Source organism: Phocoena sinus, chromosome 20 (genome assembly GCF_008692025.1).
Source record: "Phocoena sinus isolate mPhoSin1 chromosome 20, mPhoSin1.pri, whole genome shotgun sequence".
In the NCBI taxonomy this organism is placed as follows: Eukaryota; Metazoa; Chordata; class Mammalia; order Artiodactyla; family Phocoenidae; genus Phocoena; species Phocoena sinus.
Window position 1 is genome coordinate 19,757,475 of NC_045782.1, and position 16,502 is coordinate 19,773,976.

At 50.6% G+C, this 16,502-nt stretch overlaps 1 protein-coding gene across 2 annotated transcripts; it reads left to right on the forward strand.

The window, feature by feature from the left end:
* Positions 1-1,924: 1,924 nt before the first annotated feature.
* Positions 1,925-5,759, forward strand: LOC116745249 (fibroblast growth factor 11-like). 2 transcript variants are annotated; one of them, XM_032615816.1, is made up of 5 exons: positions 1,925-2,648; positions 3,558-3,668; positions 3,874-3,933; positions 4,601-4,799; positions 5,697-5,759. In XM_032615816.1, exons 1-4 carry the CDS (start codon positions 2,210-2,212, stop codon positions 4,615-4,617), a joined length of 627 nt encoding a protein of 208 aa, XP_032471707.1. In that variant the 5' UTR covers positions 1,925-2,209; the 3' UTR covers positions 4,618-4,799; positions 5,697-5,759. The 2 variants fall into 2 exon arrangements, with proteins under 2 accessions (XP_032471707.1, XP_032471706.1); XM_032615815.1 differs by lacking the exons at positions 4,601-4,799; positions 5,697-5,759 and having other exon boundaries at positions 3,874-4,559.
* The last annotated feature ends 10,743 nt before the right edge of the window (positions 5,760-16,502 follow it).

Here is a 16,502-nt window from a genome sequence, read left to right on the forward strand (position 1 = left end):
CCTCACCACCACCTCTATCTCTTCAGTTATTCCCCCCACCTTCCTCATCCAGTTCTGTCCTCCATCCCGGGCAGTAGGGTCCCTTTCTCCATTCTCGGGACATCCGCCATTCCATCTATCTAAGCCCAACCTCTCTCCCCATCCAGAGTTCCATTCAGTGAAGTCGCCTCCTTGTCCCTCCTCCTCTGAACCCGGAGACATGCGAGATATGCGGCGTTGCCTCGGCTCCTCCTGTCTCTAAGACCATCTCCACTCCCTGCCTCCAAGGAACCCCGGGGTTCTGCCGGCCCAGCTTCACCTCCCCCTCTTTCCCGGCGTCGCCGCCCCCTGCCCCGCCCCTGGACCGGCTCTCGGGAGAGGGGGAAGCCGCTGTCGCCGCCGCCGCCGCCTCAGCTTCCCACAGCCGCTACCGCTGCCGCCGCTGCCGCCGCTCCGCTTGGTCCAGCCGCCAGGCCCAGCGCTCACTTCGTCAGACGAGGGCGGTCTGCGGAGGCACCCTCACTCCTTCCTGGGTTCTGGGATGCCTAGCCGGGCGTGGGGGGAAGCTCCGCTTGCGGGCTACGGGGAGAGAGGAACCTGGAACCAGAGCCAGCGCCAGCCGTGCCCGGATCGACAAGACCAGACAGGTTGAGGGGCGTCGGGGAAGGAAGAGGGGGCGCTATAGGCAGTCCCGGGGAGGACAAGGAAACCGTGTCACAGAAAGCTCTGATGCGCTCTGACTTATAGCGGGTCTGTTCACATTTGGGGACCTGTGACAACGTGGGTGCCCTCCTCTCTCGGGGGGCTTGCTGGATTGGAGGGCGTGGGATCTAAACAGCACCAGCTGTCCCCGAGGAAATTAGGGGCTGCCAGTAAAAAAGAAAAAAGCTAAAAACCTATGCTCCTTATTCCGAGGTGACACAGGGCCCTTCAGACAACCACCTGGTGTAACCACTAGGAAGGGCGCATTTGGAGGTGACTTCAAAAGGAGTGGATGGTAACAAGGTGAGGAAAGGGGCTCAGCAGCTGGAATGCTGTGCCACTAGAAATGGGGGTGACTTGGTAAAAAGCGGTATCGTCTAGAGACAGGGTCTGGGAACCTCTTCTTGCTGATTGGCGACAGTCTGGATATTTCAAGGCATAGTTTTTGGGGGATTTCAGTGAAAAACAGTGGGGGATTCTTCACTTCGAGGGTGGCAAAAGAAAAGACACCAAGGTTGGGTTCTTCCTAGACACTGGCAGCACCCCAGCAGGGGTGGGGTGAGCTAATATCCCCAAAGCTAAGGACCCACACCCTTAAAATTACAAGAATGGCTTTGGCAGGAGTGCAGGGCCCGGAAATAGGGTGGAAAGGTGCCTGGGGATATTGGAACCACATCCTGGAAAATTTGAGGGTCTTGGCTTTGGGATAGTGTTAGTGGGGGACAGGGACATTGCAGATCAGAGAAGGGGGAGATTTCTGTGGGGAGCAAAGGTCGAGGGTTGAGTCAACTGAGAGGTACCTAGGCTGCTGGGTCTGGCGAAGCTACCACGAGGCCCAAGGGTGGGAGCTGGTGCCTGGGATGGGGTCGTCTAGGGCTTATCCTCAGGTCCCGTGGGTGAGGCGGCGAGTCGGACCGGAGAGTCAAGAGCATGTCCTGGTGAGCTAGCGGGCTTCTCCGGGGGGGGAACTAGTGTGCTCCGGGAGCCTGCCGGTTTTGGGGTGTCTCCTCCCGGGGCGCCATGGCGGCACTGGCCAGCAGCCTGATCCGGCAGAAGCGGGAGGTCCACGAGCCCGGGGGCAGCCGGCCCGTGTTGGCGCAGCGGCGCGTGTGTCCCCGCAGCACCAAGTCCCTTTGCCAGAAGCAGCTCCTCATCCTGCTGTCCAAGGTGCGACTGTGCGGGGGGGGGGGGGCGGCCCACGTGACCGAACCACTGCCCGTGTGAGTGGCTGGGGAGGGGTCTCTGGGCCGGGGGCCTCTCCGCCTAGGAGGTTGAGGCCAGGGACTCGGAATAGCAGTGCCCGACTGACGGGGACTCCCCGAAAGTTTAAGGAGGTGGGCCTGGACCACAAACTCTCGGCCAGACGATGCCTCAGTTTCCCTTGTCTCGTGCCCATAACTCCGAGTCTCCTCGCTTTCGAGGACAAGGGGAAGGTTTGAGCGGCTAAGCCAGGTGCCCCGAAGCCTGGAAGCTCCCGCTCGCCAACCCCTCCCAACACAGGAGTCCCCACCCCCACCATCCTCTGCCTATGTGCCGTCTCTCGCGATACTTTCAATGCCCAGTGGAGGGGCCTGGGGGTTCCAAACTCCTGGGTCACCCCAAGGGTTTCTGTGGCTCCGGTAGCCCCATCCCTGTCCCGGTTCTCCCGCTCCTCCAAGCCTTGGATCCGTTCCTCCTCGTCGAGCTTGCCTGGCTCGGTACCAATCTCCCCAGCTCTCCCCTGGGTGTCCTTGCAACTACCTCGCCAGTCCTTACCTCTGTGCGAACCCCTCCCGTGACCTGCACTTCAAGAAGGGAGATGGGCAATCCCCCACGACCGCCTACACGGCTCAGAAATCGGGCCCCACAGGCTCAGGAGACCCTCTGCCGCGAGGAAGTCAGACACACTACAGGGCTGGATACCCGCACGGAAACTGGGGGTTGTACCGTCTACGAAGGGGTACCAGGAACTTGGCCACAAGCACCAGGTGGGGAGAGTTGTGAGGGTTAGCCTGTGGTCCCCGTCCTGGTGCGACAGGCGGGAAGTCCCTCTGGCCTCGCTCCCGCCCACTCTAAGCTCCCCTATGGGGAGACCCCCCACCCCCTCGCTGGCGTCCTCCTCCCCCCGCCGCCGGCCCTCCGCAGTGGTATGGTCAGCAGCCCACCCTTTGAGTGGGACCCAGCCCCCACGTGAGTCAGCCAGCCTCACCAGCTCCCTGGCCCCTCCCCCATTTCCTTGGTTTAGTACCGAATATCCCCCATCCCAGGTGGGTTACCTGGCTGAAGGGGAGAGGCTGAGCCTCAGGGAGGGCTGGGCCCCCGTGAGCCAGCAGACTGACAGACAGACAGACAGACAGATGGGTCGGTGTCAGACAGGCCGGCGGTGGGCCAAGGCGAGGCCCGCGCGAAGCGAGCGGCAGCTGGAGCAGCAGGTGCTGAATCAGCATCAGGTCCAGTCCCACCCCCACTCCTGAGGGTGCGACCCTACCCTGGGGTCACCTTAATGCCCCCCACATTCGCAAACACACTGCACTTTCAGCAGCTCTGCCTGTCTCCCTCTGTCCTCTGCGTTTCCATGTATCTCTCCCTTTCCTCTTCCTTCTTCTCCCCTCCCCCCATCCTGGTTGAGCTGTAGAGTAGGAATTAAACCTTTAAATAAATTTCAGTCAATTAAACTGAAAGCTGGTAAGAGGAAGCAGAAGGGACCCACACCCCAGCTTCCTCTGGAGTCAAAGAGAGGTGGGAGAGAGCTTGCTTAGAGGGTCAGGGAGCTGGGGCCCTGGGACCCTCTTCCTTCCCTCCATCCTCCTTTCTTTCTCTCCTCTGATCCCGCCAAGTGTAGCAATGTTTCTGGGAACAGAGATGTCATGTTCCAAGATGAATGTCTCTCTCTCCAGAGCCTCAGCTCAAAGGCATCGTCACCAAACTGTTCTGCCGCCAGGGTTTCTACCTCCAGGTGAATCCAGACGGGAGCATCCAGGGCACCCCAGAGGACACCAGCTCTTTCAGTGAGAGGGGAATCCAGCTGCTGGGTGGGAAGGGGGAGCGCAGGCATAGGAGATGACAGTCCTATTGTGGCTTCAGGTTCTGTTGTTTTCAGCCTGGCTCTTTGACCCCGCAAAGGAAGAAGTAGAACTGGGATCAGAATTGAGTGGGGGGCTCAGATGGGGATTGGATGCTTGGGGTACTGATACCCCTTCTCCCCACCCCTAGCCCAGTTCAACTTGATCCCTGTGGGGCTCCGTGTAATCACCATCGAGAGCGCCAAGCTGGGTAACTACATGGCCATGAATGCTGAGGGGCTGCTCTACAATTCATTGAGACAAGGGGGCAGAGTGGCTTGGAGTCAGGGAACTCCCCTAGCTACAGCCTTCCCAACTACAGATATTTTGCAGCTCAGGGCTTCCTCTCCCTCCAGCTCTTGCCGACACCCTGTCCTCACTGCCCGCTCCCAAGCACCTCCTCTAGCGTCCCTCCAATCCCTTCTCCTCCAATAGCCTCCTAAATACACCCAGGCTCTTAGAATGTCCAACTCTTTCAACCTTTTAGGACCCCTGTGTCTTCTCCAACCTCCTCTAGACCTCATTATTACTCACTTCCCCGGAGTCATTCAGGATGCTGGGGAAGGATTCAGGAACTCCTCCAAGCAGAAATTCCCTCCAGGTGCCCTGGATGGTGAGAGGTTGGGAGTAGAGCAGAGAGAAGTTATCTTCTTATCCCAGGCCCCCAGAAGTGTAGTTCCCGGCCCTCGAGGGGCCATCAGACTCTTCCTCATGCTCCCTTTCTCCCAGTTCCTGCGTGGACTCAGAAGTTGGCTCTCCCCAGTCTCAAACGTATGGATTATATCCTGCCTTGTCCTTCCCAGGGCTCCCTTCTGTTCAGTGATGTGTCTTTTTGTCTTTCTGTCTGTGTGTGCCTTTCTGGGTCTTTGTCTCCTCAGCCACATTTCACAGCTGACTGTCACTTTAAGGAGTGCGTCTTTGAGAATTACTACGTCCTGTACGCCTGTGCTCTCTATCGCCAGCGTCGTTCTGGCCGGGCCTGGTACATGGGCCTGGACAAGGAGGGCCGAGTCATGAAGGGAAATCGAGTCAAGAAGACCAAGGCAGCCGCCCACTTTGTGCCCAAGCTCCTGGAGGGTGAGTATGGACCCCCAGGGAAGAGGTGGACCACATTGGACGGTATTGACCTTGACATGGACATTTAGTGACACACAGCTAAGGGACTATAAGTGTTTTAAGAGGACACATGCTATGACAGGTCAAGCCAGGAAGGCTTTGGTCTTTGGAGGTTTGGGAAGCTCTCTTTCTATGGGTTCCCAGAGGAGCAGTGTAGGGGAAGGGAGCCCTTCCGAATGATCACATGTGAGAGTTTTTCCAAATGTTTACCTATTACATTACATAGCTTGCTGGTTTTCCAGCCCCCTGTAGTAGTTACATCCCTGCCTGCCACTCAGCCCCAAAACCAAAACCACACATTTTATTCTTTGGGTAGCACAGCACCCCACTGCTAGGTACTAGTTTCCATATTGGTCAGCTTTCGCTACCATAACAACCCCCCCACATCATCCTCCAAATCGGTGGCTTATAACAAGAAACATTCCTTTTTGCTCTCAAGTCTGCAGGTCAGTTGCATCTCTGCTCCAGCCTGTGGGTCAGCTCCTTGCCCCACGTCTTCCCACTCCTGGGCTCAGGCTAAAGGAACAGCTCTTGTTTAGGATATGTCATTCTCCTGGCAGAGCATCCAGGAAAAAGAAACTTGCAACGCTTTTAAAGCTTCTGCTAAGCTATGACACATGTCCTGTCTGCTCACATTCTGTTGGCTCAAGGAAGTTACATGGTCAAGCACAAAGCCAATGATGTAGGGCAATATATTCTGAATCATTTTAAAGAAGAACAGAGTCTCTCACAGATATCAAGGAGCTCTTGATACATTCTTATATAATCCTTTCTTAGGATGTGGATTGCCATATACTCTACGATTTGTACCTTATTTTCTTTTTTCTTTCTTTCTTTCTTTGGCTGCGCCGGTCTTAGTTGCAGCATGCAGGATCTAGTTCCCTGACCAGGGATCGAGCCCAGGCCCCCTGCACTGGGAGCACGGAGTCTTAACCACTGAACCACCAGGGAAGTACCTGTAGCTTATTTTCAAGTTGTGTTTTTAAGAAAGAAAACTCTTAATTGTAATACAGAAAATGTATCATTCTTTTCTTTTAGAGTCAACATTTTTGTGTCTTGTTTAAGAAATCTTTCCCTTCTCCAAAGTTCAAAAGATATTTCTATTAAAATTTTCTATTAAAATTTTCAGGGGCATATTTTTTTTAAGAAGATGATGGGGGTAGGAGTTTATTAATTAATTTATTTATTTTGGCTGTGTTGGGTCTTCATTTCTGTGCGAGGGCTTTCACTAGTTGGGGCAATCGGGGACCACTCTTCACAGCAGTGTGCGGGCCTCTCACTGTCGCGGCCTCTCTTGTTGCGGAGCACAGGCTCCACACGTACAGGCTCAGTAGTTGTGGCTCACGGGCCTAGTTGCTCCGCGGCACGTGGGATCCTCCCAGACCAGAGCTCGAACCCGTGTCCCCTGCATTAGCAGGCAGATTCTCAACCACTGTGCCACCAGGGAAGCCCCAGGGGCGTATTTTTAACATTTAACCATCTGCAGTTGATTTTTGCATATGGTGTAACGTAAGGATCCAATTTAATCTTTTCTTCCATATGGACTGCCATTTTTCCAGGCCTAATTTTTGAATTGATGTGACATACAAGCCATATCACATACCATAGCATCATACATACGTGGTTCTGTTCATGGACTTTCTTTTTATTGGTCACCTACTTTATCACTGCATTGGCCATAATGAGCCATGGTATCTGGTTAAGTAAGGCTCCCCTCTCTTGTTTTTGTTGTTTTTTTGTGTTTCAACCAGAAGTGTTCTGGCTATTTTCACCCTTTTACTCTTTTATGTCAAGTCTGGAGCCATTTCATCAAGTCCCAGGAAAATCTCTGTTGGGTACCCGTCTGTGCTCTTTACACAGCCAGCTCATTGAACCCTCACCACTACCTGATGAAGGTCAGTGTTATTTTCCTCATACTACAGCTGAGATGCACAGAGATGGACTGCTGGCACACAGCTGCAAAGCAGTAGCTCTTCTGCATGCCCCAGCACCCAGCTCACCCAGGCAGCACAGTGGATACACTGATAAGCCTGAGACCACAAAGCCTGGGTCATCTGCAGAGTCACTAGAAGTGCATGCTGTCACTTTGCTGAGGATCCCTGGTGACAGCAGAAACCATGCAGGTTTCTAAGTTGACCATCTAAGTCAGTTCATTCTCATTGACTGAAAAACAAAACAAAAAACAAACGGAAACTGACCCCTGGAGATAGTTCATATTGAGAAGGCAGGCTGGCAGTGGGTCTCCATAATAGAGGGGAAGATGTGTGTGTGTGTATGTGTGTGTGTGTGTGTGTGTGTGTGTGTCTGTGTGTGTGTGTGTATTGGTATTCACATCAGAGCAAATGACTAGTATCTGGATTGTTTCATCAATTCCATATTTCAGTTCTTGAAAGAGAAGGAGGTAATCTCATTACCAAGAAGATTAAATGACTTTCCAAGTCACTCAAGTTCTCTATCCTCTTAGTTCATGGGAGTAATATTTAAGGCACTTCATTTGCAAGGTTATTTTGAGTAAAATATATGTAGAGCAAGTGGCCCTCCATACTGGGTCAGCAGCTTCAACATCACTTGGCAGCTTGTTAGAAATGCAAATTCCTGGGCCCCACTCCAGTCCTACTGAGTCTTATCACAGGGTGTGAGGCCCAGTAACCTCTGTATCAACAAGAAACCCCCTCCAGGTGATTCTGGTGCTCCTGAAGGTTGAGGACCTCTGGTGTAGGGCATCCACCACAGCACCCAAAGCGGTCAATTTTCAGTGAATGCTAACAAGTTTGGTCAAAGGTCACAGAGCTAGTTCATGGAAAGCCTAGACCTTATTTGGTCTCTGGCCCTACTGAATAACTTTTTTCACCAACTGGAGTCTTATCTCCAAGGATCAAGAGCTGCAAGGTCAGATATTGGTATTAAATAGATCACCTGAAAATATTCAAGTTTAGGACTTGGAAGAATAACAGAGGTGAGCTTTAGGCTTGTGAAGCACCATGGACAATTCTTAGCTTGTCATTTAAGACTCTTGTAGGTTGAGACTGGGAGGCTGACCAAGTCCAATGTACGCATGGCATTCTTAGAGATGTACATGTCTGTGTATACAGCCCCTCGAACACAGGAGTTGCTAAGGGTCCATTATCCGCGAGTGGGTTAAATCTTTACTGCAGCTGTCAGGCTGGCTTACATTGGGATTTTTATATTACAGATAGCTTTGGGAACAGAGATCTTTATTATACCAACATTAAAGTAAACAAACAAAAAACCAAATCAATAATAGTCATATCTCTCTCAAAGAGCTGTTCGTTTCTCACTTTCCATTGTTTAGCTCTTTGTAGACAAATCTTCATCTCATCCCATCCACAGTGAACTCCCAGTTTTGTGCTCTTCTTTTTCACTGACTTTATCATAAATATTTTCTGTGATGTTCCCTAGTCTTCATAATTGTCATTGTGATGTGGCTGGAAAAGATTGCCTCAAACTGAGATGACAGGATTTAATTGTAGATATTTATCTGGCTACCACTATTTCCTAAGTAACAGTGTTGTGGCTACTTTTCTATAAGTCAAATTTTCTTCTTGTCGATGTTCTTCTTTAGATTAACTTCCTAGAAGTGGAATTACAGCAAAAGAGAGTATAAACACATCTGACTACTGGAGCGATAAGAAAGATGTTTCCCAAAAAAGCGACCATTTCTTTGTTAGTGGCAATGTATAAAGACACTTGTTTTATAAAAAGTAGTCCTCAGCATTGGGTGTCATTATTCAACTCCCCTCCAACTTTTTCTTTTTCCAGTTTAGTGAGCATGTAAGTTTACCCTGTTATCGTTGCAATTTTCCTTTTTGTAAATCCTATATCCCTACTTCCTTCCAAAGACATCTGGTCAAACGGGCTTCAGAGAGAATTCATTTCAATTAGGGTGTACGTGTATGTGTGTGCATGCTGTGTAGCTATGGCTCTTTGTATCTGGATACATATAAGAGTCCGAGTATCTGACCGTCTCTGTGTGTGCATCCACTTCCATGTTTATGCCTCAAAGAACAGACGTGTTGTGGAGTGTATATGTCTGGGGTTCTGCTGCAGACACCTTGTTTCTGAGCATGTATTCCTTAGAGTATGCTCATGTGTATGTGTGAATAAACTGTAGCGTGGAATCGTGGAGGAGATGCAAGTAATGAAATCAAACACAGACCACTTGTGGCTTAACACAGTTCTCTCATCTGTACCTTCCTGCATAGCTCTGCTAACATAGGGAACCAATTAATGAATTCCAAATAACAGTGAAATGTATAGAAGAGATGGGACGATTTGGAAAAAAGTGGACAGATCCTACAAGCCTCTAGTTTTCATACAGAAAATAAATAAAGCTTCAGTGGGCTGGGACTTTTAAAACCATTTATCAAATGAGTGATACTGGGCAGTGATACATACCACCAACAACAACGCCCACACATGCCTTCGTGCTCTGTTCTCTGAGTCTAAAATGAAGATCGGAGCAAAGGATGCTTGTGAAAGTTAAATAAGATGATGCTATAGAAGGTGCTCAGAAGACGTGGTCCCCTGTAGGAAAAGGAGTGGAGGGGACCCAAGTCCCAGGCCTAGGGCCCCAGTCTCTTCTCAGACTCTGAAATAGACAATGACGATTCCTAATTGTAAGTGTTGCCAAAGGTCTTCCCAAAACACCTTAACCAGAGCTAAAAATCTTACACATCATTGCTAAATACATGTAGTTTGGAGGTAGACCAAATTCTTCAAACCATGGGGTTTATGATGAAAAGATTGTCAAAGGTCCTCATGGGGTAGAGGGAGCTGGAAATCACTGACACAAATCTGTAGATTTCAAACTTCTAAAAAATCCCAATAGAACCACACACCCCCCAACCCTGTCAACACACACACACACACTTTTATCCAAACAACTTTTACAGGGAACCCCAAGCTATGAAAGAGATGGGGGCAGGGGCAGAGGCAGAGGATATGTGGGCCTGCCTACTTCTCTCTGGAATCTGACGAGGGGCTCCTGTGGCACATCCACACACCCTGGAGCCCCCCAGGTGAAAACCATGCATCTAGATAACCCCAGAGTCCCGGCCAGCACTGCCACTCTCTAAGGCTAAACCGCAGTTTCCAAGCAGTAACAGACCAGCTAATGTTTTCTGAGAGCTTCCTATACTCCAGGTTCTGTGCTTAGCTCCTGACACATGCTATCTTATTTTGGCCTCACATGTTCTCCAGGAGGAAGACCCTAGTAGTACTCTTAGGATCCCCATTCTCAGCTGAGGAAGATAAGGCCCGATGCAAGGATACTGGGCATTATAAGAAAAGTGTCCAAGTTCATTCAGCTTGAACATCATGGAGCCAAGAAGCAAACCTAGATAGTCTGGGTCTCGAATCTGTGTTCTTAACCCAGCCTATAAAACCTCCCAGTTTTGAGGGTTAAGTAGCATCTTTGCAAGTTAAAGTTCCCAATTCCCCATCAACTGACATTGTAACAACATTTTTAGTTTTGGGTTTTTTTGGTTTGCTTGTTTTGTTTTCTTTTGCTTTGTTTTTAAGAAGAGGTATGGGAGTGACCCCCAATTCACCTCAATCTCTTATCTAAAACCCTCTGTGATCAGGCCAAAAGAGTAGAGCTCAGAGTTACTGTCTAACTTGAGGATCAAGCCATTGACTTTGACAGCAACCATGGCTGCTGGGAAGATTTTTCCTGCAAGTATTTTTTGATGACAGGACAAGGTGGGAACGGAAACAGAGAGTAGCATCCAATACCTCTCAGGGCTTTAAAACCCACCTTATTGGACTCCCCTGGTGGCACAGTGGTTAAGAATCCGCCTGCCAATGTAGGGGACACGGTTTCAAGCTGGTCCGGGAAGATCCCACATGCCACGGAGCAACTAAGCACATGCACCACAACTACTGAGCCTACGCTCTAGAGCCCGCGAGCCAAAACTGCTGAGCCCACGTGCTGCAACTACTGAAGCCCATGCGCCTAGAGTCCATGCTCTGCAACGAGTGAAGCCACTGCAATAAGAAGTCCACGGAACTCAATGAAGTGTAGCCCCCGCTCGCATGCAGCAATGAAGACCCAACGCAGCCCAAAATCAATCAATCAATAAAAAAAAAAAAAACCCGCCTTATTTACCAGGCACTACACTCCAGTGAAGTAGACAGGACTATCCCCATTTCATGATGGCAAAACTGAAGCTCAGAGAAAATCTGCTGGAGATCCCCTAGGTCAGAAGCGTCAGAGCCTGGATTTGAACCCAGCACTCTCTGACCTTCCATCACTCTACACGAGACCTTGGGGAGAGTGGGTCCTTGCCCTTCTTCAGAGCCTTCCTCAAAGCCTTCCTTCTTTGCCTGCTTCCACCACAGCCCTTGTCACCAGCCATGCCAATACTTGTTGCCACTTCTGCCTCTTCTACTACCCAGAGAGCCTTGGTGGTAGAGTGTGAGTACACACAGGGCCTTCTGTGAAGGTCTGCTAGGGAATGAACAGCCCAGTCCAAGTAACCCAGACCTCCGAGGAGATGAGAACCACCCCTCCACGAAGGAAGGATCTTAGATTACAGGAAAGCACCACTGGACTGCCCAGCACCACTGGACTCCAAGCACTCAGAACCCCTCCGGCCCCTGGAAATTCACACTTCCTCCCTCCCACACATGGTGGCCTTCTTTGGTCTCTGGGAAATCCCAGGGCAACTTTTGACTTCTAAGTGGGTGCCCAGGAGCCAAATTTTCCCCAAAAGTTGAGCTTGTGATGGGGTATTCAAATACTCCCAGCTAGAAGGACGCTTGTCTGTCTTTCCCTCTGCTTCAGGACCAAATATCACACAGGACAGTGTGTTTAAGAACCTGGGATCTGGAGTCCGCCAGACATGGGTTTGAGTCATGGCTCTGCCTAGCTCTGCGATTTGGGGTAAATTAACCTCCTTAACCTCCCTGAGCCTCCAAGAGGAAACAGTTAGTAACTAACCGTGACCACACAGTGACGTTTTGAGAGTCAAATAAGATAATGCACAGAAAATGCTTAGCACAGGGCCTGGTTCAGAGCAGGTGCTCAAAAGGAGTGGAGCCTTGAAATTGAGCCCTGCCCTCTCTCAGAGGCTCTGAGCGGCTGGTAAAGGAGGAGCCGGTGGTCAGAGTGGAGCAGGGACCAGCTCACCTGTGGGAGGGGGGGATGGGGACAGGAAGGGAAGCCCAATGCTGAGTCAGTGGGAGCTGCGGAGGGCACAGTGACTCAGACAGATGTTCCCACTCAAAGAACCTGCCCCAATACTAACCACAGGAAGCAGATAGGAGTTCAGGCAGTAGGGCCTTTCCATGGTAGAAACCCACGGGCAGCGTGCTAGGGAGGTGGAAAGGGGAAACCAGGGTGGGGAGGGAGGGGAGAAGATTAAACTTCAGGCTGTAAAACAGAGAGGGAGACACAGGGCACAGTCTCTCCCACAGCCCCTCGGAGCGAGGTCCAGGAAGATGAAAAGGGCAAGCTGCCTGGGACCAGGAAGAAGCCGGCTCCAACTTCAGTAGGACACCCTCTTTCCTGTAATCTAAGATCCTTCCTTTGTGGGCTGAGACCGGAGAACCTTAGCTGAAGCCTAGAAAGAGAAGAAAGGAACTCGGGTTGACTGAGCCCCTACCCTGCGCCCAGGGCCAGAACTTTATAATGAGCTTTATCTCTAGATGCCTCTCTTGTGTCCACACAACCCAACACTGCAGGGCAGCACCCCCGTTGCATATCTAGGGGCCCAGGTGAGAGAGACGGCACCAGCTAGACGTGGCAAAGCGGGGCTTCAAACCCAGACCTATATGGCTCTCTCAAACCTGTGCTTTTCCTTTCAGAAAGGCAGCACCATTCTTCAGCACTGAAGCTGTCGGTCCTGGGTTCAAGTTGACACTTCTGTCAACTACTAGATATGTTAACTCGGATCAGTCACTCATCTCTCTGGGCCTCAGTTTCCCTGGTTATAAACCAAAGAGAGTAGTGGTACCCACTGCTTAGGGTGTGGTGAGGATTGAAGGAGTTCAAGCCAAGCCTGGTACAGAGTCAATGCTCCATTTATGTCGACTGTGGAGTTTGTGTTCTTCTCCAATAAAGCCACTCCCCAGGAAAGTGGAAGAAAGCACGGCTGCCCCCACTCCATGTAGGCTGCAAAGGAGAGAGCCCTGGACATGGGGGCTAAGGACATGATATCAGAGCCCAGCCCTACACGTTACCTGGGGTGTTACCTTGGACAAGTCACTGGACGTCTCTGAACTTCAGTGTCTTCACCTCTAGAACGAGGATAGTGAGGCTACCAACTGTGCAGGGCAATGGTGTCACGCCGGGTAGGTGACAGCCCCTAGCATGGTCCAGAGGAGAGCAGAGACCAGGAGGCAGGGACTGGAATTGCCCTGTGGTGGAGACTGATGAGCTGTGGGGAGTAAGAAAGAGAGGGGAAGGGACGTGGAGGAAGGTTCAGATGCCCCAAAATATCCAAACCCTACTGCCAAACCAAGGTGAGCATTTCCCAGCCACAGAGAGAGATTATGATATTCATGGAGCAAAGATGGATGGGAACATTACAGGACTGGGGTCTTTACCGTTTTCTGTCATCTTCTGCTGACGGTGGCCACCAAGAAACTTATTGTCCACAGAGACCTTCCTGCTGTGTAACCCAGGGGAAGTTGCTCACCCACTCTGTTCCTTCTTTTTTTGGTGTCTGCGATAGGAGAATGATGTTCACAAAGCTCGTAATTGGGAGGGATGAGAATTAGGAGGAATAAACTACTGGAAAGGAAAGAGGTAGAAGACCTCAGCAAAGAACCCCTCCACCCCTGCCAGGGCATTCAGTGGTATCTCCCTTCCTTCGCTCCCTGGCTGGGAGATGGGGGCCTGAGGACATCACAGGAAGGTGTGGCAGAGGAAGACCAAGCCACAGAGACCAAAATTAGCAACAAGTTGGGGCAGGGAAACTCTGTGTGGGTGCAGCTCTGAGGGAGGCAAAGCTCCAGCAGGGGAAGGTGGGTGTGGACTGCTGTTCCCTCCCAGCTTCCACAGGGTCAAAGTGGAACCAGCATGGGCTGGGGCTGGGGGGCGGGCGGGGGGAGTAGGGCATGAAAGATCCGGGATCATATTCCAGCTGTGTCTGTGTGAGATCGTCTATTTGACAAAGGTGTACTGAATACACTTTATACCCAAAGCACTATTCTAGAAGCTAGACAAGGGTATGACAGGAAGAAGCCCAAGGGCCTGACCTCAGAGAACTTCAAGAAGAGAGATGCAAGGCAGAAGCTGACCATGGTCCAAGGGTGAGACCAGTGAAATGCCATGAGGAGTTCAGAGGACAGAGCTGGGAAGGGAGAGAGATCCAGGTCAACCAGCTGAGCCAGAGCTATGAGCATCACAGTTGGAAAGGACCTTAGAGGTTTTCTGATTCAAACGTCTCAGTTTCCAGATTAGGAAACTGAGACCCGGGGAAAAGGAATTCTTTGCATGAAGTCATGTAACGTACTGGCATCAGCAGAGCCAGCTGAGGACCTAGGTATCCTGACTCCTCAGGCCCATCCCCAGCACTATCATGGTTCCATTTACACCCCTGACCAAGGCTGACAGGTGATCTAGCAAACGGAGCTCAGGTAGCCCAGGACAAATCCATTGTCAGAACCGTAAGTACTCAACATACTCAACCATGGCCTTCAGCTTCAGGTAAGATTCAATTCAGCTGCACAAAGAAACCCAAAACATTCCGAGCTTTTGCACCCTAGTTTTTAATCTCTCAGGTGAAAGTCTGGAGGCCTGAGGTCCAGGCTATAAGAGAGCTCTGATCCACAAGGTTGCCAGGGACCCAGGCTCACTCCAGCACCCTCTTTCCATCCCTAAGTTATGGCCTTGGTCCTACAGCCTCGAGTGAGGGCACCTGCCCTCCAGGCAGCAGGGCAGGATGAGGAAGAAGAGGGGGCAGACCTTGTCTTTTAACAAGGGTTCCTGGAGGCTGTCACATGACACATCACTTTACAGCCTCCAGTGGGTGGCTGGAAAATAATTTCTTTTTTTGTGTGTGTAGTATGCAGGCCTCTCACTGTTGTGGCCTCTCCCGTCGCGGAGCACAGGCTCTGGATGCGCAGGCTCAGCGGCCATGGCTCAAGGGCCTAGCCGCTCCGCGGCATGTGGGATCTTCCTGGACCGGAGTGCAAACCCGTGTCCCCTGCATTGGCAGGAGGACTCTCAACCACTGCGCCACCAGGGAAGCCCTGGAAAATAATTTTTATTCTGGGTGGCCATAAGCCCAGCTAAAAGTTCTGTGACAATGGAAAAAGGGGGAAATGGATACTTGCCTTTTGTTTTCTCTTCTAAGTTCATTTTCTGGGCCGTGCACCTTCAGCCTCTCCTTCCCCAGGTCCTAAACACCCTGGATGGAGCCCTCCCTTGTTGCCTTGCCTTATCAACAGCTTGGGGTATAATCACCCTCCCTCCCCCAGCCCCACTCTTGCACCTTCCCCAGCTCAGCTGCTGTTGCCTGCTTCTCTGGTGAGCCAGGGGACCACGTGGAGGTGGGCAGAGGCAATGCTGGATGGATTAGGAGGCCCGGCATCCGAGTTCTAATTCTGACTTAGCTCATCACTTATTCTATGATCTTCTTCTAATTAAACCCCCTCTCTGGACTAAGAAAGAGAGTGCATTTCAGATCCAGAGGAGGACAAAATGAAATTAAAGGGAAAACATCACCCAATTTACCCTACCAAGAACCCTGTCCATAGACCCAAAGATGTGTGTATCATCTTTTGAGCACTCGGGAAAGTTTTGATAATGGCAAAAGACTGGAAAAAATCATTTAATTGGGAGCTGGTTAAGCGCTTATACCTCTACACAATAGAATGTTCTGGAACTTATAAGAGATCACTTTATGCGCGCTTATATGAAACAATAACCAAAAATACAGTAAGTACTAAGATCCAGAGACAGAACAGCATGCATAGCAGGAAACCATTTGTGTGAAACCATATGCACTCAGAGTTACATACTCCCTTGTCTGTGTGTAAAATTCCTCTGGAAGGATACTCCAGAAGCTGTCTCAGGAGAGGAACTTATGACTGGAGAAGACAAAGAGAGGCTTACTTTTAACCCTAAGGGCTTCTTACATTTTACACCACGAAGCTTCTACCGTAAGAGATAAGAAAGAGAAAGGAAACATTTCATGATAAGTATTTAATCTTGGGCTCAGAGAGTTTTTTTCTCTAGACCTTAACTTTTAGAAAAGGTGAGAACACTTGATAAAGCAGCTGAGGCCCCACCTGGTTCAGCTCTGTCCATGATCATTGTCACGGCTGCCCTCAAATCCACCAGAATCCATGACCTTCCTCCCTTTTGATGCGGCTCTTGTGAGGAAGAGACTGAAGATGCTGGGGAAGAGGGGAGAACCTGAGAAGGAGGCTCTGGGTCTTGTCAAGCTGAGCTCTTTCTCCCAGAGATGCACCCTTCTGCTCCTCTTATGGAGGGAAGAAGATTGGTCAGGATGCACATATCCCAAGGGACAGAAATCTCTAAACTGAACTTGCTAAAACTGCCCAAATAGTTTAATGGCTCATATAACCCAGGGAAAGAATTGGATTTGGGGACACTGGATCAGGAGCCTCCCCTACTGTCAGAACTCTCCATCCAGCCCATCTAATTTTTTCCTAATGCGGTCTTGTTTCTTT

Bases quoted from the DNA above. Each gene is read 5' to 3' on its own strand.
- LOC116745249 (XM_032615815.1), top strand. From the start codon at position 2,210: ATGTGCCGTCTCTCGCGATACTTTCAATGCCCAGTGGAGGGGCCTGGG. The intron at 2,649-3,557 runs GTGGGGAGAGTT...CTCTCTCTCCAG, and splicing joins AACTTGGCCACAAGCACCAG to AGCCTCAGCTCAAAGGCATC. The intron at 3,669-3,873 runs GTGAGAGGGGAA...CCCCACCCCTAG, and splicing joins AGAGGACACCAGCTCTTTCA to CCCAGTTCAACTTGATCCCT.